The sequence below is a fragment of the Epinephelus fuscoguttatus genome, linkage group LG3 (genome assembly GCF_011397635.1).
Source record: "Epinephelus fuscoguttatus linkage group LG3, E.fuscoguttatus.final_Chr_v1".
NCBI classification, from domain to species: domain Eukaryota; kingdom Metazoa; phylum Chordata; class Actinopteri; order Perciformes; family Serranidae; genus Epinephelus; species Epinephelus fuscoguttatus.
The window spans coordinates 3,321,421-3,346,934 of NC_064754.1; the positions used below are offsets into that span (position 1 = coordinate 3,321,421).

The 25,514-nt window shown below is 39.9% G+C and overlaps 1 protein-coding gene across 2 annotated transcripts in view; it reads right to left on the reverse strand.

Moving 5' to 3' along the window:
- Positions 1-225: 225 nt before the first annotated feature.
- LOC125886364 (UTP--glucose-1-phosphate uridylyltransferase-like) overlaps positions 226-25,514 on the reverse strand; it is a 29,942-nt gene continuing 4,653 nt past the window's right edge. For both annotated transcript variants that reach the window (XM_049572541.1, XM_049572540.1), the window contains exons 2-10: positions 21,979-22,094; positions 18,854-18,961; positions 10,367-10,552; positions 10,138-10,271; positions 4,865-5,162; positions 4,575-4,772; positions 4,207-4,449; positions 3,156-3,260; positions 226-617 (exon numbers count right to left, since the gene is read on the reverse strand). In XM_049572541.1, coding sequence (XP_049428498.1) covers positions 510-617; positions 3,156-3,260; positions 4,207-4,449; positions 4,575-4,772; positions 4,865-5,162; positions 10,138-10,271; positions 10,367-10,552; positions 18,854-18,961; positions 21,979-22,077 — 1,479 coding nt within the window. In that variant the 5' untranslated portion in view covers positions 22,078-22,094 and the 3' untranslated portion in view covers positions 226-509. The remainder of the gene's footprint in view (positions 618-3,155; positions 3,261-4,206; positions 4,450-4,574; positions 4,773-4,864; positions 5,163-10,137; positions 10,272-10,366; positions 10,553-18,853; positions 18,962-21,978; positions 22,095-25,514) is intronic.

Sequence of the window (25,514 nt, forward strand, 5' to 3'; positions counted from 1 at the left end):
ATAGACATGGCTGCCTGATGCCAGCCAGTAATGGTCAAGGTAATTTAACCTCTCTTTAACCTCCAAAGATTATTCTTTAGAATTTTAGTAACTCATTTGTCAGTGATTGTCAGTATTTGTAATCCTCAGACTCTTAATTTGAAACCAATAAACAGTCCAGAGGATGAAAACTTTTAAATCTTATTCAAAATATGACATTAGTCCAAACATCACATGACACTCATCTGACCCATATTGCACTTGTTTATTTGACAGCAGAAGCAGACGACACACAGTGGACTCAGACTCTGCAGCGGCTGTTTGCAGTAACAGGAAGTTTCATCACGTCTGCATCAGGAGGAACATGGAAGACGCTGACCTTTGACCCTTTCAGGTTGGCTTTACATTGAAAACAGACAAACAAACAAAGTGAGATAGTTCATCAGAGAAGAGAAGAAAAATAATCTCTTTGAGTCTCTTCAAGGCGCAGATGGCTTCGTCTATTTGTCTTTGTTTCCCCCCAGAAGGCCTCAGTGGTCGAGGATCCGCAGGTTTCCTGAAACGATCTTGTTCTCCAGCATCGCTCCGGCAGGGATGTCGATCCTGTCGCCATGATTGGCTATGATGATGACGGTTCCCTGGTGAGGGTAGAAAGGTTTTATTAATAAACACAGTGATATCATTTTACTGGCTTATTGTTTGTGTGGAGTGGAGGAGGTGCTCAGATCCTTTACTTCAGTAGAGATACTGACGCCACACTGTGGCCCAAATCACTCACCACTCCATGATGTTGATATGACATATTTTCATTGTGCAACAGCAATGATGTAATAAACGGCGCAGAGAAAATGACCTGAGTAATGTCAGAAAGTGTTCTTTCATGTTTATATAGTCCTCTACATAGAGCTCCCTGTATAGTGAGTGTGGAAGAGTGAATGAGTGAATGATTTCAGACACAGCCTGTGAAAATACTCCGCTACAAGTAAAAGTCCTGTACTGAAAGTGCTACTTAAGTTAAAGTGTGTAAATATAATCGGAAAATGTATGTACAGTATCAAAAAAATAAATAAATAAAAAAATATATATATGTACGTACAGTACGCGTGTGTTTGTATATATGTACATAAATGATTTTTTCACAGGTCATCTGTCTCATGTACTACTGTGTGAATATTGTGACACTTTCAGCAAATATAAAAAATGTTATTTTTTGTAAAAGTTACCAACTACAGCCAGGGTTGGGTATCGTTTGAATTTCAGCGATTCTGATTCTGCTTTCCAATTCCGGTTCCTAACGATTCTCGATTCCGATTCTTTGATGGGCGGGGTCAAAAAATGTCAAATGCTTATTTCAGACAATTTTTATTTTTATTTGTATACACCTTTCCACAAATTGACTCACATTCAGTCAGTCATTCACATTCTGCAGGAAACTAGCAGGTATAAAAAACAGAATAGAAACAGTTCAAGAAAATAAGCATATCTCAAGCCTTCTCAGTCAGTATACGTGAACGTTCAGCACAGATTGTGTTTCCCGCAGTGGAGAAAACTCGTTCACTTGGTGTAGAGGAGGCCTGTACACATAAAAATGAAAAGGCCATGTCTGACAAACAAGGATACGTCGTTTGCATGGTCCACCACCAAGCAGCAGGGTCATCAGATGTAACGATGGGTGGCATATCCTTGTACATCTGCAACTGCGTCCTGGATGGATGTGGAGGTCTGCAGTGTTGTCATCTTTACAGCATCTTTGTCAGCAAAAAGCTCCTCCAGTGGAGTCATCCTCACAGTTTTGCAGGGAGGTGGCTGCAAAACAAATAACGAACAAGCTTATCCAAAAAAGTTCAAGCATCCATAGATAATAATTAAGATTAAGAATCTATCAAATATAATTTCTGCCATCATATGCCCTGGCTCCTCTCACCATCTCCTCCACAATCATGCACCGTTAACTACAGACAACATTTGGCATTTAGATAAAACACTGTGATGACTGAGGAGAGACAGCGTTTGTGCATGAATGACATTTCACCTGTTCAGTGTCTGTCAACTTTCCAGCCAGGAGCCTCTCCTTGATCCGATCCCAGACAGCAGCATTGTCAGTCATCTTCTGGGTGTACTTGGGGTTTAAAGCACTGAGCATGTCTCTATAAACACAAAAACAAACATGACATAACGTTACTGTTAGTGTGAGTCGGGGCAGGTTGCTAACAAGTTAGCTAAACTATTTTCTTACCTGAATGTCGGTGCTACAGCTTCTGAGGGAGTTTCACGTTGTGGGACCAGCTTGTTAGCTTGAGCAGTAACGTTAGGCCGTAAACTCTGGGACTGTGAGCTTTCATCTATAAAAACACTTTTGACACAGTTGCTTTATTAAATTTAGAAACTAAACAAACGTTATTTAAATCTTCAATAAAAGTTCACTGAACTTACCCGACTGCGAGGGCTCCGACGAGGAGGTGCTGGCTGTTGGTTGAGCCGGGCTGACGGAGGAGGACGAGGCTTGTGAGGAGGAGGGAGGCCGGCGCAACATGTTGAACACAGTACGTTATTTGATTTGTATACCGTGCTGCTGGCGAAGATGTTTTGCCATATTCATGGTGCATCCTCCATTGCACGAAATACATTTGTCACAGGTGTTGCACTGTGCCGAACAGTCAAACGTTTTGACAAAATGAAGCCATACTTTAGAGCGCCTGCTGCACTCCATGATGGCAAACAGCTTACGTTACACAGGTTCGTATCGTGTTTTCAACAAAGAAAATATCCGTGTGCAGTCCAAAAAGAGTGGCATGCCGCGAGAAGCTGGGGGTAGATGCAGCTGCACGTGTTTTTAACAGAAACGAGTGTGTGCGGCGAGGGACAATTTTTAGGAATCGAAAAGTAGAACCGAAATTAAAATTTCTTAATGATTCAGGTGGAACCGAAAATTCGGAACCGGTTCTAATTTGGAACCGGTTCTTGGGACCCAACCCTAGCTTTAATGCTCATTAATCGAGACTAAACATGTTTTAAAAACAGACTTAACCATTTGTGAACTTATCCTCTTGCCTGAATCTCTCCTTTAGGAAAACTCAACTTTTTATAAAAAGCAGAATTATTGTAGTTTTTTAAAAAAAACTAAAATCAGCAGTGCAGCATCAATGAAAAGTGTAAAAGGGCACTGAAACCTTCACCTTCAGACAGACGTTCTTTCCAAAGGTGACGTCACCGGACACAGTGAGGTGGTCGAGCTCCAACATGTCCGGGATGCTCTCGAACCTGGTCAGAAAATCCTGAACCTGCACAACAAACATCAGAATCATCACTGGATATTCTTCCTCTTATTGATTTCTGATCTACGACAAAAACAGTGTCAGCACTTTAAAAAAAGAATCCAACTTGAACCCTTTGACAGTGACGAGAAAATTATTGTGATCTCACAATAAATGACTTAATCAAATTCATTATGTTGAGTTCAGTTTATCTCTTTATCCCAAGATGACAAAGAAAAACCTTTTTGTTACCTGCAAAAAAACAAAATGTTTTCTTTAGATAAATATCCTGTTATCTTACAGAATAATTATCTTGTTATTTCGACATAAAACTATGATTTTTTTTATGTTATTGGGTTTTTTTTTCTTCTGAAAATATCACTAAAAATAACTTTGCTTCCCTAAAATAACGAGACAATTATACCATAATCACAAGAAAACAAACATTTCTACATCAAGATGACGATTATAATTATCAGGTATGAGATATTTATCCCAAAGAAATATTTTTAACTTCTTTTAGATGATAAGATTTATGTTCTCATTAAAAGATGACTGTTATCTCATTATCTTGAATTCAGGGAGTTATACCTTTATCTTAAGATAATTAAATAACAGAATAATTTTCTCATCTAAATTTCTCGTTCTTGAAATGATTTTTTGAACTTATAAAGATAACAACTAAATTATTCCATTATCATGAAAAACTAACTGCTTTCCTAAAATAACGACACAAACCATTATCTCTACATCAAGATAACAAGATAATTATCAGGTAAGAGAGAACAGGATGTTTATCTCAAGAAACTAACTTTTTGTTTTCCAAGGTAACGAGAAAATTATTACTTGAACTCCTGATTTAAAGATAACGTCTGCTTTTGGCCTCCGTATAAAAGAAACTGATAAAAGAAGTGAAGTCGACAGCAGTGATATTTAAATGTTTCCCTGCTTGTGTTTTCCAGCCGTCGCTGACCTTGGTGAAGGAGCTGCCCAGCTTGACATGCGGCGTGGTGGGGAACTCTCTCTTCTTGCTCATGGTAAGCGAGCCGGCGTCCAGGCTGTACAGGTTGGACATCACCAGCAGCAGGTCGGACGACGTCTTCACCGGCAGGAAGCGGCTACGGGGGACGTTCACACCCATGGCGTTGTTGAAGCTCTTGATGGCAGCGCCTACGGCTGTCTCCAGCTGGATGACGTTCAAACCACCGTCCAACGTCTGCAGAGACATTCAGGGGTTTGGGGTTAAGAGTAGGAAAAGGCAGCATCTGTACCGTGCAGTGAGAACATTCTGAAGGCCTCAAGGCTGTAAAGAAAGAAAAGTTAATTATTCATGTCCATCACCTTTGGGTTGACGATGATCTCCAGGTCCATGGCGTTCTTCTCGTGCAGCCTCTTGATGGCGGGCAGAGAGATCCACAGGTTGTTGGTGTTGAAGATCTTAAACTTGGTGACGGACTTGAACTCATCGACGTGGGCCTTCGGCACCTGCGCGATCTCCAGCAGCCTCAGGTGATCCTCGTACTGGATCAGCGTACCGCCCTGCAGAGAGGAGGACACAGAAAGCACAGAGACTGAGCAGAACCTCATCTCATCTTGCCAAGATCACCACGTAAATGAAAACTTGCGCTGACCTTGACGTCAGCTCTGGTCTTGTCTGTGACCTCCATGATGAACTCGCAGCGTCTGTCGGCCGGCTGGCTCATCAGGTGGTGGAGGATGAAGAGGTCGACGGTGGCGCCCAGGTTGTCGATGTTGGACACGAAGATGTACTCCTTCCCGTCAGCGATGAGTTTGTCCAGCACGCCACTGTTGGAGAAGCTGGCGTAGATGTCTCCGTGACCCGGTGGGTACCAGGCCTCCCCGTTCTCTCCGCTCATCCCCATGTTTTTGGCGATTGGCAGCAGTGACTCCTTGTTGATCCTCGGATACCTGCGAGGAAAATAATTGATCACTGTGGTAAAAAAACAAAAAGGTACAGATGTTGCATGAGAAGAATTAAGATACTTAAAGGGACAATTGTTTTATGTTGCACCAAAATATGATTTAACAGGAGTGTACATCTGTGTGTTTGCAAAAGGAACTTTTGTAGAATTTTACAATTTTAGCCCAGATTCTAGAAGATTTATATTCTAAAACCACTAACAGAGCTAAGTCTCAAACCCCAAATTTTCATGGTACCAAACTTAATGTAAGCATCAAAAACTGTCAAATATTCTTGGCCATAAATGTCTGGTCAGATTCATAATCATCTTGTTCTTTCATCACATAGTTCCTGATTTAATTCCTAATTTTAGACTTCATGTTAGTTTAAGTTCTTGTACAGCTGCTTCTGTTTAAACATTTAACATTTGAGAAGTTTGTCTTCTTTTGTTAAATGAAGAGAATGTTTTGCAGAAAAAGATGTTTGTTTATCAAAGTGAGCTACCTATAAAACTAGAATTTGAAATCTGAAGAAAATCCCTTGAGGCGTTCTTGAGATATCACGTTCACAAGGATGAGACGTATGGACGTACTGACGGACAGCCTGAAAACATAATGCCATAAGAAGTATCATTTTAGTATTAGTGCTTAAGACACTGTGTGGAAAGATGTTATACTGTATTGAACCCTGGTTACTACTCTCGGTTTGTTAAGATTTTAAATACAATATATCATTTAACAAAACACTTTGTTAATGTTTTCTGGATTAAGAGGAATGCACCGTTCCTGCTGTTTTTACAGGGTTTCAACACTTTTTTTTTAACATTAAAATGAAATAATTTCCACTGATCTGTCATCGAAACACTGCTCCACCTTCTTCTGTAACAAATGCGTATTTCCCAGGAGGCCACTGACAGTTACTGGAAGAGCAATGGTAATTCTAACGGTAAAATACTTCACCTGAAACAAATGAACGCACATCCTGGCTGCAGTTAAATATAGTTATTGTAGTGAGCCGCACTTCACCGCTGCTTCCTGTTTTTTCAGCGTAATGGGACTGACTGTTTGTTTAAATATGGACATACAAACATCGATGTTATAATATTTTACCATTTATACTTCCACAATATATTTAGGCGAGTTTGCACTTCTCTCTTTGAGTTCACTGTGTGCTCTGTGTATCATCATATATCATTGATCCAAGTCAGATGTTAAGTTCTTGTGGCCACAGTGTGTTGTTGGTGATGTCTGTGTCTTTGTTTATATGTTAGTAATAAAATTACTGTTCAAAAAGATGACTTGCTCGTACTTCAAACTAACACAATGAACACAGACCAGCATGTTCATGCCTTTACAAATCAGTGTCGTTACAATTTAAGACACAAGATGAGAAATACTGGTAACTGTAAAAACTCAGTATGTTTAGATAAGTCACAGTACACGGTATGTCGAGAAAGAGTCATAGTATAGTATGTCGAAAGAAGTCATAGGATAGTATGTAGAAACAAAAGTCATAGTGTAGTATGCCGAAAAGAGTCATAGTACAGGATGTCGTAAAAAAAATCATAGTATAGTATGTAAAAAAAAAATTAAATCATAGTATAGCATGTCGGGAGAAAAAAAGTCAGTATAGCATGTTGAAAAAAAAAATCAGTATAGCATGTCGGAAAAAGTGATAGTAGAGCATGTTGAAAAAGAGTCATAGTATAGTATGTTGAAAAAAAGTCATAGTATAGCATGTGGGAAAAAAAAAGTCATAGTATAGCATGTGGAAAAAGAGTCATAGTATAGTATGTTGAAAAAAAAGTCATAGTATAGCATGTCGAAAAAAGTGATAGTAGAGCATGTTGAAAAAGAGTCATAGTATAGTATGTTGAAAAAAAAGTCATAGTATAGCATGTGGAAAAAAGTCATAGTATAGTATGTGGAAAAAAGTCATAGTATAGTATGTGGAAAAAGAGTCATAGTATAGTATGTTGAAAAAAAAGTCATAGTATAGCATGTGGAAAAAAGTCATAGTATAGTATGTGGAAAAAGAGTCATAGTATAGCATGTTGAAAAAAAAGTCATAGTATAGTATGTTGGAAAAAAGTCATAGTATAGTATGTGGAGAAAAGTCATAGTATAGCATGTTGAAAAAAAAGTCATAGTATAGTATGTTGGAAAAAAGTCATAGTATAGTATGTGGAGAAAAGTCATAGTATAGCATGTTGAAAAAAAAGTCATAGTATAGCATGTGGAAAAAAGTGATAGTAGAGCATGTTGAAAAAAAAGTCATAGTATAGTATGTCGAAAAAGTCATAGTATAGTATGTGGAAAAAAAGTCATAGTAGAGCATGTTGAAAAAAAAGTCATAGTATAGTATGTCGAAAAAGTCATAGTATAGTATGTGGAAAAAAAGTCATAGTATAGTATGTGGAAAAAAGTCATAGTATAGCATGTCGAAAAAGTCATAGTATAGTATGTGGAAAAAAGTGATAGTAGAGCATGTTGAAAAAAAAGTCATAGTATAGTATGTGGAAAAAAAGTCATAGTATAGTATGTGGAAAAAAGTCATAGTATAGCATGTCGAAAAAGTCATAGTATAGTATGTGGAAAAAGTCATAGTATAGTATGTGGAAAAAAAGTCATAGTATAGTATGTGGAAAAAGTCATAGTATAGTATGTGGAAAAAAAGTCATAGTATAGTATGTGGAAAAAAGTCATAGTATAGCATGTCGAAAAAGTCATAGTATAGTATGTGGAAAAAAAGTCATAGTATAGTATGTGGAAAAAAGTCATAGTATAGCATGTCGAAAAAGTCATAGTATAGTATGTGGAAAAAAAGTCATAGTATAGTATGTGGAAAAAGTCATAGTATAGCATGTGGAAAAAGTCATAGTATAGTATGTGGAAAAAGTCATAGTATAGTATGTGGAAAAAAAGTCATAGTATAGTATGTGGAAAAAGTCATAGTATATAGTATGTGGAAAAAGTCATAGTATAGCATGTCGAAAAAGTCATAGTATAGTATGTGGAAAAAAAGTCATAGTATAGTATGTGGAAAAAAGTCATAGTATAGCATGTGGAAAAAAGTCATAGTATAGTATGTGGAAAAAAAGTCAGTATAGTATGTGGAAAAAAGTCATAGTATAGTATGTGGAAAAAAGTCATAGTATAGTATGTGGAAAAAAGTCATAGTATAGTATGTGGAAAAAAAGTCAGTATAGTATGTGGAAAAAAGTCATAGTATAGTATGTGGAAAAAAGTCATAGTATAGCATGTCGAAAAAGTCATAGTATAGTATGTGGAAAAAAGTCATAGTATAGCATGTCGAAAAAGTCATAGTATAGTATGTGGAAAAAAGTCATAGTATAGTATGTGGAAAAAAAGTCATAGTATAGTATGTCGAAAAAAGTCATAGTATAGTATGTCGAAAAAGTCATAGTAGAGTATGTAAAAAATAAGTTATAGTATAGTTTGTTGAAAAAGTCATAGTAGAGTATGTCGAAAAAGTCATAGTATAGTATGTCGAAAAAGTCATAGTAGAGTATGTAAAAAATAAGTCATAGTATAGTATGTCGAAAAAAGTCATAGTATAGTATGTCGAAAAAGTCAGAGTACGTAAAAAATAAGTTATAGTATAGTATGTTGAAAAAGTCATAGTAGAGTATGTAAAAAATAAGTCATAGTATAGTATGTCGAAAAAGTCATAGTATAGTATGTCGAAAAAGTCATAGTATAGTAAGTCGAAAAAAGTCATAGTATAGTATGTGGAAAAAAGTCATAGTATAGTATGTGGAAAAAAGTCATAGTATATAGTATGTGGAAAAAAGTCATAGTATATAGTATGTGGAAAAAGTCATAGTATAGTAAGTCGAAACTAGTCATAGTATAGTATGGAAAGTCATATAAAGTCAGAATTATATAGTATGTGGAAAAAGTCATAGTATAGCAAGTGGAAAAAGTCATAGTATATTATGTGGAAAAGTCAGATAGTATAGTATGTGGAAAAAGTCAGTATATATGTGGAACAAAGTCAAATATGGAAAGTGTATATAGTGGAAAGTCAGTATATATGTAAAAAGTCATAGTGTAGTATTATGATTGTGAAAAAGTCATAGTATAGTATGTGGAAAAAGTCATATAGTATGTGAAATTTGTATATCATGTGTGTGTGTATTGGTGTGTGTGTGATAAGTGTCATAGTATAATGGATCTTGTAGTATAGTATGTGGAAAAAGAGATAGTATAGTATGTGGAAAAGTCATAGTATAGTATGTGGAAAAAGTCACATATAGTATGTGGGTGTTAGTATGGTATGTGGAGTCAGTATAGTATGTGGAAAAAAGTCATAGTATAGTATGTGGAAAAAAAGTCATAGTATAGTATGTGGAAAAAAAGTCATAGTATAGTATGTGGAGAAAAGTCATAGTATAGTATGTGGAAAAAAAGTCATAGTATAGTATGTGGAAAAAAAGTCATAGTATAGCATGTCGAAAAAGTCATAGTATAGTATGTGGAAAAAAAGTCATAGTATAGCATGTGGAAAAAAAGTCAAAGTATAGTATGTGGAAAAAAGTCATAGTATAGCATGTGGAAAAAAAGTCATAGTATAGTATGTCGAAACTAGAATTACGCTTTGGGGTTGTATGCCTCCACACACCAGTTGCACTTACAGTTTACATCCACGTCAGTGAAAACATCGATGTTTCACACACGTTTTCCCCTTGACAGCACAGAAGATCTATACAATGAGCACAGTTTCAAGGTGGACTCAAACTCAAATGAGACGGACACAAGGTCACAGAGAGCTTTGACCACCAAAGTCTAATCAGTTCATTCTTGAGTCCAAGTAGATGTTTGTGCCAAATTTGAAGACATTCCCTTCAGGTATTCTTGAGATATTGTGTTAATGAGAAAGAGATGGATACAAGGTCACGGATGACCTTGACATTTGACCTTTGTGTGTGTGTGTGTGTGTGTGTGTGTGTGCGTGCTGTACCTGCTCTGGTTGAAGGTGTGGATCTTGACACGGTGGTGTTTGTATTTCTGCAGGATCTTGTTTGTGTCTTCGTCAGTGTTGAAGGAGTTCATGAGAACGAGCGGCACTTCTGCGTTAAAGGTTTTGTTCAGATGCTGAAAACAACAACAGAAACACAGAGTTCAGTTCAGCCTGGTGCGAAGGTTCGAAGGTTCAGAGCAGCTTGTTGTGATGTTTTGTGAGTCTCTACCTCGATCTGCTGGACGGTCAGGTCTAGGAAGGTGTTCTCGTTGCGGACGCTGATCAGACTCTTGGGACCCTTACAGCCCATACTAGTTCCCAGACCGCCGTTCAGTTTGACCACAGCGAGCTTGTTGAGGCTGGCGGTGATGTTGTCAGGAAGACCTTTCGTCTTGATCTTCTCGTACGGCTGGATCTGAGCAGAGACATAATTAAAGGGACATTACGTCAGGTTTTGACTGGGTAGAACAGAGTATCACAGCATGTGTGTGTTGACAGGTAACATGCCTGTGCCTTCACCTCTTTCAGTACACTAGGACACCAGCGTCCTCAGCTGACACCACGACGTCTTTCAGAGGTAGCAGAAGTTAAGAGGAACTCGGCCATCCACTGGTACCTACCATGTCCTGCTATCTTGTCGGGAAGGTGGTTAAATAATGCTCGAAAGGTGGGCTAAATTTTGTCGAGGGAAAAACTGACATGGTCACTTTCACAGAGGTCCCTGAACCTCTCACCCCAAGATATGTGAAATTAAAATGGTTTCTATGGATACCCACCTGTCCCCTCTTTACAGACATACCCGTTTTATGGTCCTGTGCTGTTTTTGGCAAAAACTGCAGACTTTCAAGAGCACGGCAGCGTTTGCGTCTAAGTTGCTAAGCAACCTTAACAAGCACTGCATCATAATCTATTTACCCAAAATCCTGAGAGCAGAGCTGATCTCCTTCCAGGAGCTGTCTTTAAGTGTGTAGGCCTGTTGTCTGTGGGACAGATGTAAAGCTCTGACAGCTCTGCACTAACGTGATCAACTTCTCCTCCATATTTATCACAGACTGGATATTTATAGAAGAAGGGAAAGATATCTGTCGGCTGTGATTGGTTGTTCCTCGTCACATGACATGCGTTGCGCGCTGCTGTGTTCCAAAAGTTGGGGCGCAGCCGTGGCACCCTGAAAAATAGGTGCTTGGGAACGCGTGCACACCGCGACAACATCACTCTGGGGTCGCTCTGGTGTTTCAGCTCGACGGTGTGTCTATATTGAAAACAATGAATTTGAGGGTGCAAAAAACGCAGCATGTGTATGGCCCCTCGTCATTGTTACAGAGAACGTTTCCACCTGCACATGTTCCTGCTCAATTTCAAGTTATCTTCTTACTGTGCACGTCATGTTTGGATGTAGTATAACATGTTTACCTATCTAAACAGGTAAAACGATGAGGTTTCACTTTAAAGACTTGTCTTCTGTCTGCTGTGCCTGCATCCCTGACCATATCTGAGTCTGTCTTTTTTACTAACCTGTTCCCCAAAATGTTTTTGTATTACTAATCAATGCACACAAAGACACTGCACTCATTCACACATGCATAGATTTAAAAGTGCTGCAGTTTTCCAAGATGAATATTAGCTTCCTGCTTCTGCCTGACAGTCTGAATCCAAATGAATGATGCAGCAAAGCTTTGACATCAGAAGTTAGACCTAAACACAAGCTAAACTTTATCTACTGAAGCCACGAGAGCAGAAGCACTTTAGTGAATTGAATGATGTCGGGATATTCTCTGGTGAATGAATTTCCTGCCTGCCAAACACATTTACACTTATAAAAGACAAAATATATGTTTAACCGTGTCCTCAGGGGGTAACTGACATTATGCACTGAGGAAATCTGCAGGTAAACAGGAACAGACTGAGGTCGAGGTCAGACTGAGAGCAAACAGTTTGCTTTACAGAGCAGACAGCAGACTGTTAGGCAATGACACAACCTTATTTTACCCTGATTACCAACCAGTGTTAACACAGCTGGAGGACAGTGGCTTAATATTACACACAGTGAAATATATTTAAAAAAAATATCTACTTCATCATTAAACAGTTCTGACATGGAAGTGTTTTTATGCTGTCGCGATTTCAGGAACCTCGTCTTCCTTTCAAAAACAACCAAAACATTTAACTTCACATGTTGAAACGTGAAGCCTGAAATAACTTACTAAGTAATACTAAAGAAGGATCAAAAGACAAGTTGATAAAATCATGTACAGGTGCTACAATAAAAAGAAAAGAAACTGAAGGGACAGATGGAAATCAACACATACTGACCCAAAGTCCAGACAGTGGGGACACTATGTTAAACAGAATGCAATGATTTGCAAATTCTTTTTAACCTATATTCAACTGAGTACAGTACGAAGACGAGATATTTAACATTCAAACTCATAAACGTTATTGTTTTGTCGTATCATTCTGAGTTCGATGCTGCAAAGGAGCATCCTCGAAAGTAGTAAGGCCAAAGAATTTAGTGATTCCACATCTACAACTGATAATATCATCAAAGGATTCAGAGAATCTGGAGAAATCTCTGCATGTAAGAGGCCAAGGCTGAAAACCATCACTAAACCTCCGTGACCTTCGACCCCTCAGGTAGTCTCGTGTGACCAGCCTCCCTTACTCCAGAATGGGAGTCGGGGGACATTTGTCTTTTGTTTTGTAATAGAAATGAACAAGGATATCCAGACCACGTGACGGCGTTGCCATAGGTTCGGCACGTGTGTTACATGTAACAGAGACGTTGCAGCTCTGCAATAGAGCTGAATCAAATGAAATCATTTTCCATTTTAATCTCTTGTTGCGACGCACTGAACACTTCCTTTTCTGTTGTACTACGGACAACAATTCGGGGAACAGCAATTCCAGTGTAGGCGGGTGTAAGGCAAAGCTAATCAGCCACTGGTCGAGGAAGTACGGCAGTACACGGATTTGGATCCAATCACATCACTGCCGCGCGGAGCCAGCACTAGTTCTATTACAACTTTCCTGTGGGAATGTCCACAGACGACAGAGTCAGCCAGCGTGCTGACGTCATCGGCGTCTGTGTAAGAGACTTCACCTCAGGCTGCACTACATTAGAAACCACAACTGTCTAACAGGAGACACTGTCTCACGTTCTCCAAACTAGAGCGGGACATTGTCCGACAGAGGACAGGAGACCGCTGTCTCACGTTCTCTAGATATATGGCATTATCATGGCATGAGAATTGTGAGCCCTCTGACACCTCTATCATTTATTGCAACATTATCTGACAGATTTTAAGACACTGTCTCATGTTCTCCATCTAGAACAGACAGCATGAATTAGGGCTGTCTTCCAAACTAGCGGGACATTATCTGACAAAGGTCGTGTCTCGATATGACAAACTTTGACATTATCTGACATCAGGACAGAGCTGTCTCTGTTCTTAAACTAGAAATCTGACAGGAGCAAATACATTCTTTCTCAAATGTCTAACAAAATGAGATTATCACAGAGGAGCCTATGTTCTCAAACTGAAACATTATGACAGAGAGGACAGAGACACTGTCACTCATCAGACAACTGAGGGGTCTAAACGCAGCTCCTCTCCAAACTAGAGGCGGGACATTATCTGACAGACATTCACTGTGAAACTGACAAGCGGGAGTGATGGACAGAAACAGGGCTCATTGTCTCCTCCTGATTATCTGACAGAGGACAGGAGGCTGTCTATCTCGAATAACCTTCACTGTCTCATGTATCTCAAACTAGAGCAGGACATTATCTGACAGAGGACAGGAGACACTGTCTCATGTGCAAAATGTATCAGCTGACAGGAGACACTGTCTCACGTCCTCTGTAACTAGGACATTATCTGACAGAGGACAGGAGTTGTTTCAGAACAGGACACCTGCAGTCAGATGATAGGAAATGGATCATCACTCTCTCCAAAGAGGACATTATCTGACAGAGAGACAGGGATGTCCATGTTCTCCTACTGTCAGAGACATTATCTGACAGAGGACAGGAGAGTCAGCTGTCTCTCTGTGCACATTATCTGACAGAGGACAGGAGACATTATCATGAACTGCAGGACATTATCTGAGAGGACACTGTCTGACAAAGTTTCTCTGTTGGAGATATTTGAGAAAGAGTGTCTCATTCTCAAACTAGGCAGACATTATCTGACAGAGGCTAGCTACCCTGCAGAGCAGGACATTATCTGAAGCACAGACACTGTGTCATGTTTCACAGGTAGGAGGTCTGTCAGGACACCAAACTGTAAACTGCAGCAGGAAGTGGTGCATGGTGTTGTCAGTGACTGTGACATCTGTTTTTGTTCAAGAGGAAAAATGTCATGCTGTTTCACAGCTCACGCTTATACAGCAGTACCAGAACACATTTCTGTAGGTGTTGGTCAGTCTGTCTGAATCTGTGTCCATCTGGTAACTGATCAGACTGAAAACTGTCTTGAAAGAACTGAGGAGAGTTTTGCTGTAAAGTGACAAAGGTAATATATAATATATTATCATTATTTGTCTGTTGATATGAGTTTTGGCCATTACCTCATTCACTGTCATTCATTTATTTTAATGGTAAAAGGATAATATACTTTAAAATTTTAGTGGAGAATGTGTGATAAACATAATCTGACATTTCTTTTATTGATTAGATCGGGAGCAGTCCAAACTGTCACTGGTTTACTTTGCATCACACTGATTAAAGTTCTTCAGCGGGTAAGTACTGACACGTGTGCATAGTGGGATGGGTTTTTAAAATGGAAGTTGGATTCAGCTTTCTAAACTGGACAATATAAAGCGTCGGGACAAGTTTTTACCTAACCTGCTTATTCAGCTGAGCTTTTCGAGTAAAGCCTGGTTTTTTGTGTGTTTGTAGTATTCAGCAGTGATAAAACTGTAGATAATGCTCTGTCAGACTGGTTAGATAGCTGGTTGAAGAGGAAAGTCCTTTCAGTAGATGTTGATAAAATACATCTTCATCTCTGTGCACACAGAGAGAGATCCAGGCATGTTATAGCCATCCTATACTGTCAGAGTTAGCTTGAGGAGAGCTAAGTCACTTGATTTCAGTCACATTTTGATTCATAGCTCAGCTCACTGACAGCACAGCTCCAGATGAACTGCTTTAATTTCATTCACTACACTCTGTTCTACGAGCGATGGTGGGAACAGATACGTCTTCAGATACGCAGCAAAGTTTCTGATGCTGTTGGAGATTGTTGAGAGTGAAGGCAACACTGAAGTCATTAAAGACAGACTCTCAGGTGCCTTCTCCTCAGTAACACACACCTAGCTAAGCCAGTACCCTGCAGACGCTTATGCACAAAGCATTCCCTCTTGTGGAGTATTTCACCGCGGGTAGGACGGTCTTAATAAAACTGGGCTGTCGCTGCAGCAGGAAGTGGTGCTACATGGTGAGAGAAAACAGAGGGAAAGGACTGTGACATCTGTTTTTGTTCAAGAGGTAGAAAACCTATAACTACCAGAATGCACTGCGCCTCACCGGACCAGTAAACAGTGGGCGACAACGCCATGTGAACTCATCAGTTTGGCACAACGGCGGCCGGCTGGTAACAAATGATCCTGCAATACAGTTAAATATGTTTGGAAATGGGCGATGCTGTGACAGAATCTTCGTTTATATTCCATCAGTGCTGCTTAGCTTTACGGTTTGATCTCAGTTTTTTCGGCCTCCATTTTCACTGTGCAGGAAACAGTATGACACCTACTTCCTGTTCACAAACTTTCCCTATTACAGCTAAACATGGCACTAAAAATGTTTCTGAAAACATTTTAGTGGAGAAATAGGCAGTGCAGTAACATAATCTTGATATATGTTCTGTCAGTACTTCCAGGTTTTACCATTTGATTAGAGTTTGGGAGACAGGGGGACGGGTCCGTGTCTTGACCTGCTTCTATGCCCCTTGTGTCTGCGATGGCAGAATGGGTGGTCGGCAAGACGAAAATGCGGAAGTACAGCTTGTACTTTAATCAACGGCCTAGGAGAGCAAGCAAACGCTGCCGGATGACAAGTTTTGTGCCATCTGCGTTATTCAGCAGAGCTTTGCCGTGGGGCGAGGAGAGATATATAAGCACTGGTTTGATGGAAGGAAGTTTACAGTTAATGTACACACACTACCCACACTGTTAAGATACAAAGCTGGTTGAAAATCGGAGAAGTGCCCTTTTCAGCAAAGATAGTTGTGTTTAAATTTCCATGAGCCAACAAATGGATACACGTAGGGTTTTAGTGGTATACTGGTCTCAAGGTATACGTATACGACGTTTCGACTCTCGTCCAAGAAGCTTCTTCAGTTCTAAGTAGGGATGCACCGAATATTCAGTAACTGAATATATTCGGAACCCACATCCATCACCGCATCATTCAGCACGCTACAGATTTCAACCAGCAGCAGAAACGACAGACAGTAATGTATTCCTGTCAAATCATGACTGCCCAGTAGTACCTGAACAGCCGAGCCATGGCGGCACACAGGTATGTCATGTGTCAGAGGAGAAACATTACACTGTTCTTTACTTGTCAGGGGAGGAGGGTGGCTGGTTGATTTTTATTTTATTTATTTATTTTATTTTGACCCCCCCTATGTTAATCACTTATTGATGCTGTTTTTGAAGTATGAATAAGTCAATAAGTAATTTATTCCATTGAAATATCATTGATGTATTATAGAAAAGTGATTTATCTTTTTATAAATGACAAAAGGCACATCTGCCTCATTTTCGCTGTGGTATCGTGATACTACTCAGAACCGTGATATTTTCATTGGTATCGTACAGCGGGTCCCAATTTTGGTACCGTGACAACACTAATCTGGAGGGGGTTCATCTGCAAAAACTAATGATAAACTAAAAAACGGCATTCGGCTTCGGCCACAAATTTTCATTTCGGTGCATCCCTAGTTCTAAGTGCCTGGTGCAGAGTTGAACAAGTCACATTGTGACACCAACGATTCAAAGTCAAAGTTCACTCCCACACAGGGTTTAAAGCCTGCAACTCTGCACCAGTCAGAACTGAGGAAGCTTCTTGGATGAGAGGTGAAACGTTTTCAAGAAACGCAAGCAAGTCCAGTTGTCTACAATACAGCACTTATGATTACTTCGACCTGGATGACTGAGAATCTTCACCGACACCTCTGTAAGAACACTGACGGTTATCGTACTATGACCATTTCTTCATCTACAGTGCTGCAGCTGGATGGAGAATCTCAGACAGAAAGACGTGCTGTGTAAAAGTTTAAAAGTTAAAGTCGCCACGTCCCGTCTCAAGTGCTGATACAGATTGGTCGTGTTGCCGCGGGACGTGGCGACTTTAACTTTTACACTTTCACAGCACGTCTGTTCAACGTCGCCGTACCTGAATCCAAAGTACCGCCATGTAACAGACGTTTTTTTCGCCACCAACTCAGCCTGTTCATGGTCGAGCTCATGCTCTTCTTCAGCGTCTGTGTTGGTCACTGCTGCACGCCGGCTGCACGCACCAGGATAGCTTGTGGGCGTGATGTCAACAAACTCCACACACTACAGGAGAGGCAGTCACGTTCACAGGCACACACGTTAACATTTATTTAAAAATCGCAGCCTTTTATGCGGTTATGTAATTGCACAGCCTGACATCGCGATTGTGATTAGATTAATTGTGCAGCACTATTTATAAATCAATAAAAATCGTATAATTAATCAATATTCTGTCTCAAATTATTTATTTAACTGATAATTAGCCGTGTAATAAGCTGCGCGTTGGGGTTCTATTCCCCTGTTGGGAGTTATTTTCCCAGTATTCACCAGCTCATTATATGTTATCACTTACTTAACGTCCTTAAAGTTCATCCCTTTAAGGATCATTCTAACTGATAATAATACAAATTCTGTAATACCGTGAAACCACAACACCCCGATTTTTACTGGGGCTACTGTTGCAACCGTAGACACACAACACTTTTATTATGCTGCACAGAAATTCTCAGAAAGATTTTCTGATGTTTTACGAACTTTTCCTGTCGTTCATTGTTTGTCGCAGTCTGTTTGCACCAGGTTCCCAGGAACGCAGCTCAGCCTCGCTTTCAATTTTCCGCAGTGGCCACTTGTGGTATTACAACAAAAAAAATCCCCTACGACCCAATTTTTTTTTTTTGACAGGACACATCAAACTGCAAACAAGCACAATAACCCTTTTTATTCTGAATTTTTGATCCATGGAGGTTTAATATTTAGAAAACATTCCTCAAGCTAAGAAACGCAAATTAAAAACCTGTGACAACATCACAATGTAAAGTCTACGAGCCGGGGGAGATCTTATAGGCGTACTGCACATATTCAGTGGGCTGCAAACTAGGGAAGTAAAACAGGAAGCTAGAAGTTTTTGGGGTATGCGCCAGGCAAATTCTCATTTGAGCGAATAGGTGCTGTCTTAGTTTCCTGTATCTATAATCCAGAGCTGAGGGAGGAGGGCACTATACACAATTTATATTATTATTGGGTGAACTATTCCTTTAATGCACAACAGCTAACACTGGTCCAGCTCGACTCCTGATGATCTGTGCAGTCAGTTAACACTTTGTCGTTCTGGTGTCTGAGCTGGGCCTCTGTATGACCTTGGATTACAACACAGAGGATTGCAACATGAGACCCTGGCCTCTGGGAAACAGTGTGACCGGCGGTATCTGGAGCTTACCGAGTCCTCTGGCGGACGGTTGATCTTGGCCCATTCGACTGAAGGACCTTTGACCTGCAGGAATCTGTGGAAGAGCTCTCTGAAGCCATTGAAATCTTTTCTGGAGATCTGAAACAGAACAAACCACAAAAAACTTCTGATAAACTGAATGGCAGTGACAGTAAGAACAAAAATCTATCCAGCTGAAAGTCTGCAGAGTCAGTATTTGTTTTTGGGCATTTCTTTAAGCAGATAAAACTCCGGCACATTTAGAGGAATGTTTACTAATGTACACAGCCCCATTCAATTAACCCATGAATACATATTTCCTGTGTTAGTCAGCAGACACACAGAGGACGAAGCCCAAAAAGTAAAGCTGGTGAACATTTGGAAGCACCTGTTCACACCTTTAAGGTGTACTACGCCCCATGCTTTTGATGACCGCTTCCTGTCTGTGTCTCTCAGCTCCAAGCCCATTGGTTCCTAAAGATGTAAATCTTTAAAGACACAAATTATAAGTCTGATATTTTAAGAAGTCTCAGTCATTTCATCAAACAGCTGCTCACTGTAGGTTTTATCAGACAAACAGGAAGAAGTGCATTTATTGGGAACTGTTTTCAGAGGAGGATTAATCCACATTTGGTCTTTGTTTTTGGAGCCACGGAGAAACAATTAAAAATCAGCACTCAGCTTTAACTGGCAATGTTTAACAGCCACATTAAGACAAATACAGACTCAGCCTGCCATCACCTTGAGAACACAGAGAATAAAAGGAGTGATGTCTCAACAGGATCTGGAAGTGCTGCTGCTCGAGTCCTCGCTAAGACCAAGAAGGTGAATCACATCACTCCAGTTCTGAGGTCTTTACACTGACTTCTTGTCTCTCAGAGAAGTGACTCCAAAGCACTACTGTTGGTTTATCATACACTGGATGATTTATCTCTGACGTTCTGCTACAGCACCCAGACCTCTCCGGTCTGCTGGGACAGGTCTGCTTTGTGTCCCCAGAGTCGAAACTAAACATGGAGAGGCAGCGTTTAGTTTTCATGCTCCACATGTCAGGAACAAACTCCCAGAGAACTGTAGGTCTGCACCAACTCTCAACTCTTTTAAATCAAGGCTGAAGACGTTTCTGCTGCTGCCTGTAACTTTTATTCTTGTATTTTATAACCATCTTCGTATGTTTAAGCTTGCTTTTATTTTCTGTTCTCTATCTCTCTGTGCTTTTATAATGTCTTTCTTTTTCTTTGTCTCGATGCTTTTGATGTTTTATGTAAAGCACTTGGAGCTGCCTTGTTGCCGAACTGTGTGACATAAATAAACTTGCCTTGCCGCATGAGTATTCATGGCAGCAGGATGGTGTGTGTGAGTCAAAATAAACTACAGAGTGTGTGTTCATGGAAATGAAGGGACATGTCGCGCAGTGCAACAGTGATTTAAACAATGGAGCTCCACGGCACAGAGAACGACAGATACACGCTACTCTTGTCAGAATACATTCACTGTTGGTTTTGGTCTTTTAACAGGATTTTCTGAATATCATCACATTTACCACTGTATCAGGATGTTTTTGTCATTCCCATTTTCAGTCTGTTAAAAAGTTTTTCTGGCTTCTCTTTGATAAAGTGCTGCAGCTCTAACACATTTAAAGTCTCCAGTTTGTCCTCAAAGTATTCACTGCAGCAGCGCACGAGTGTGCAGAATGTGTGTGTGTGTGTGTGTAAACTCAGGGTTGTTCACCTCATGTTCAACCAGAAGGCCAAATCTCTCCCAGCAGAGTCTGTGTTTTATCTGTGTGATAAGATGACCAAGTGGACCCTCTGTATGCAACACTTCACAAATATTTGTAACAGATACATCAACCTATGATGACACTCGTTACCTCGTGTGCCACTGTAACTGCAATCTGTGGTTCAAAAATTCACATTTTTAAAATGTTTTGATGCTACCTCAGACTGAATTCACTCCGTTTAACACAGATAAAAACACAAAAACAAGGCAGGAAATTGGGAACCTTTGGATTCTTGTAGGTCTGCTCCAATTAGTTGTCGACTTATTGAAGTCAGCGCAAATGATAAAGGTCATGTCCATTTGTTGTACGATGTTGCCTGCTCCGTGACAATGTCGCCAACATTTTAGCCAACATGATGCCAGAATAAACAGCAGCGTATTCCTGACCATAAGAAGGCTCTGATGCAGCGCTAAAGCTAAATGAACAGAAAAAAAAACTAGCATTACCTTTGACCTTTTGGATTTAGTGTGTCATTAGATGTGCCTGAATAGTGGGTGGAATCTGTGACCCACCTGCCAATTTTGGTGTTTCTAGGTCTTAGGATTTTTGCTGCAGGAACACTCACAGCAGAAAAAGACAACGACAATGAAGAAGACGAAGATGTAGAAGATGACAAAGAATAAGACAAAGAAGAAAATGACAGTGAAAAAGAGAAAGATGACAAAGAAGACACTAAAGAAGACAAAGGGGAAGACGAAGACGTAGCAGACGATGACGAGATGACAAAGACAAAGTAGAAGATGAAGACAAAGAATAACACAACAACAATAAAGAGGAAGATGAAGACGCAGGAAAACATGACAAAAAAGACAGCAAAGAAGACAACGAAGAAGACACAGATGTAGAAAGAGACGATGACGAAGAAGATGACTGTATGACAAGAAAACAAAGAAGTAGACAAACATGACGAAAAAGATAGCAAAGAGAAAGAGGAAGACAAAGAAGAAGACAAAGACGTAAAAGAAGACAATGTCGAAGAAGACGGTAAAGAAGACTGCAGAGAATAAGATGAAAATGACAATGAATAAGACAAAGAAGATAACAACGAAAAAGAAGACGAAGAAGTAGAAACAGATAAAGAAGACAGCAAAGAAGACGATGACAATGCCGAAGATGACAACGACGACGACAAAGATAAAAGAGAAAATGACATGAAGACAAAGAAGACAACAACAAAGAAGAAGGTAGAAAAAAATTACAAAGAAGACAAAATAGAAAAGGATGACGAAGAAGACAGCAAAGAAGACAATGATGAAGACGATGACGACAAAGAAGATAAAGAAAGCTGAAGCTGAAGAAAGCTCACAGCTGTGGCTGTGAGGTGGTACGGGTATAAACTGAGACTTCTTCTCACCTCTGCCTCCGCCTTGTTGGCTGTACTGAGCAGCGCCTCCAACTCGCGGTGCATCGACTCCTCATGCTGCTGACGGAGCTTCTCCTGGAACTCTGTCATCGCTCCTCTGGTCAGGTCTGTAAGGACGCACAGATCTTTAAGTTTTACTTTTCATCAGAGACCAAACCCTGAGGACAATCTGTTTATCTGCGTGTTTGAGGTCACACACTGCTGATAAAACAGTCAACTCAGACAGCCCTTAAAGACAGAGTGCCCCTTACAACGAAGACTCAACTTACACAGAACAGTTCAGGACAGTTTAACATCTATCAAAACACATACTGTAGAAAAATCTTAACAGGGGCATCAGGTTTACTAAGGTTCGGACGATATCTGATGTGTTTCTAAAGCTGCTTTCAATGCTTAAAAAAACCAAGCAAATTCAACAGAAAACACAAAGTATTGATTTTAAAGATATAACTACAAACTATTGGCAGCTGCAGTCTAAACATGTGAGCTGATCCTGAACAACCTGAATCAGCTGAGGCAAACCATCTTGTTCAAGTTTGCAAATTGTGCAACATCAGTAAAACATGTCTGAAGTGAAGTCTCTGTATCTCTAAAAACTCAATCTGAACGCTACCATAAAAATAATATTTTTAATGACACCAACAACAAATTTTCCCCCCAAAAAACAGCAGTGTACTGGGAAATAACAGGGCTGCCCCTTAATAGTGCACCAACCTTAAGTCAACCAGAAAATTTCATTGAAGAAGAAATGAAGAAGATTTCATTGGTCGCTTAGTTGTAGAAAAACACAAAACAAACAAACATGAAACTCTATCAGGAGCTGTGCCTTGTCAAAATAAATCCAAACCTATATGACTGGAGCATGTGTGACTTTAATGTGAAAGGACAGACACAGGAAGTGTCCACGCTCAGCAGTCAGACAGGAGTCAGGTTAATCTCCAGGGCTGGTACCTGCGGTTATTCCACAGGCTAGTTAATAACATGTCGGGCAGGAAATCCAAAGTGTGGGATCATTTTGAGAAGGTGAAGGACGAACCCAAGGTGATATGTAAACTCATCTTCATTGGTCGACTACAAACATGACGTATCATGTGAAACATGGAAGTAGCTACATGCCCATTAGCCCACAGCGTCATTAACAGGCGGCTCGCTCAGTGTGTGACGTGCACTTGGAGATAAAATATAGGCCTATATTAATGAAGGTTCATTAGTATGGTTTGTATTTCTCTGTAATGTAGCACAGTGTTAACAATGTTACTGATACTATTCTTTCTCACACCTTCAACTCAAACCATTGTGTATCAAAAATACCTGCAATACTAAGAGTCCTGCACAAATGAGTCCTAAATCTCATACACAAGTTAGCATTTTAGCACTCCCGGTTCCCTCGTCTTGCACTCAATGGGTTTTTGGTTAGATGTCTGAAAAATGGTCTGTGGCTAACACAAGCTGAAGAGACTTTTTGTTCTACAACATAAAACACATCAGTAAATTCTGCACTGTGAATTTTAAAGCTTTTACGTGTCTTAAAAAAAAGGTAGTTGCTAAGAAGTGGCTAAATGGGACGACAGAACACCATCACAGCTAGGGATGGGCAGCACAAGCAAAAACACCATTCGAAAATTGTGGCAACTATTCGTCAATTTTTCGAATAATCGTCTGCTCCCGGAGCCACGCACACAGAGATCCATTCATCATTAAATGCCCGAACATACTCGGACGGAACGTACGTGGAACAGACTCCACGGAGGTCTGCGCAGACTCAAAGCGGATGTCTGCAAGCCCTGTGCGCGCAAAGCTCCGCGCGCCAGTGACTGCTCGGCATGTATTTTTCACATCGCGGGGATTTTTCACGGACATTTTTACAGGAAACTACGACGTGGAAGTGTGCTCGACTATGAAAGCCCAAATGACTGCGGACATTCCTCGCGGAGTAGTAGTCTCTGCGTGTTTCTCCTGTTTGTAGAAGAGCATCAAACTAGCTGGTAGCCCATCTCACACCGCTGTAGCAATCCTATACTGCCCTCGTGTGGTTAGAAGCTGAATTGCATGTCAAATAAAGGGGGGAAATAAGACGGCGAATAGTAATAGTCGCATTAAAAAAATCGATTTTTCAAAAATAAAACGACTATTCGAAATTCGAAAATCGTGACCCATCCCTAATCACAGCCAACACGGCTTCACTGTGATGGAGACGTTGAAGTCATGCGACTGTCACGTTCGGTTATAGCCTAACGTTAGCTATTTGCTTTTACGCTTCAAATATCATTATGTGGAGTTCATTTGTGAACAGGGTTGTATGAGATTTTCACGGTTACAATAAAACCGTGAAAATATTGCAGTATCACGGTATAACAGAATTATTGTGATCAGTCAGAATGACCTTTACAGTAATGAAGACAGAAGGATTATTTTAGTCGAACAAACGTTTCATTTTCATAATCAAAACTTGAAACCATTTTGTTAATGGATGTAGATGTAAAAAGTCTCTAACTAAAATAAAGGGGGGATTCACCGTCCAGCTGCATTTTTTTTTCAATATCATAGAAAAGCAAATGTACACAGTATGACAACCGTCAACTTCACTATCACGGTGTTCCTTCAAACTGGTATATTGCTGCAAACCAGTTTGTGAAGATGAAAGAAAAAAGTTCAAGTATCATAAGCTCATTTTTAATGCAATAATCCAACATCCATTGGAAATAGCATCTTATGAATGTTTGCTCAGTAGAATAAATGGCGATCAGGGACCGGTTATGGACTCACATCAAACCAAACTATAAGCCTACATAATTATTAACTTGCTTTGTGACTGTGACCCTGCAGAGTGATGTATGACATGTTGTTGTCTGATAGCTTGTTTCCGCTTTTCTTCCAGACTACTACTGGAGTCCATCTCCATATTATAAAAATATGTGCCTTGTATTCATGTATGCCCAAAAATAATACATGTATGCCATTTACCAACCCCTTAAAACAATAAAAACTTGACTTCAAAAAACAAAATCCAACAGGAAAGAATGCCACTGGCTTTTTGTTGAGGGCACCAGGACGACTCTAACTTCCGTGGTGGCCAACACATAAAGTCATCCCTGCTGCACATCTTCACATTTGTTCAATAAATTATTTAAAACATTTTCCACTTAAACAAAATATATGTGCTCTTGATCCTAAAATAAAAAAAAAGTCAGTATTGGTTGGGCTATAAATCAAGTCTGAAGCACCGACTATCGAAAACTGTCAAGTACCAAAACTGGCGTTAAATATCTGGTCAGGTTTTGAGTCTTGTTTCCTCGTTGTCTGACCTGTTAGTTCCTGGTTTAACTCAGAATTTCCCCAATTTTAGGTTGTAATTTATCTGGGAAAGGTTCTGGTTTATAGTGTTCATACAACATTTGAAAAAGGAGCTTTTTTGAAAAAAAAAAAAAAGATCTAACACAATTTGGAGGCTTTTCAAGGTTCATGAGTTGCAAACTCTGACGAGAAATTCTCCGATTTAATCTAAAATGTAAAGATCACAAACGCTG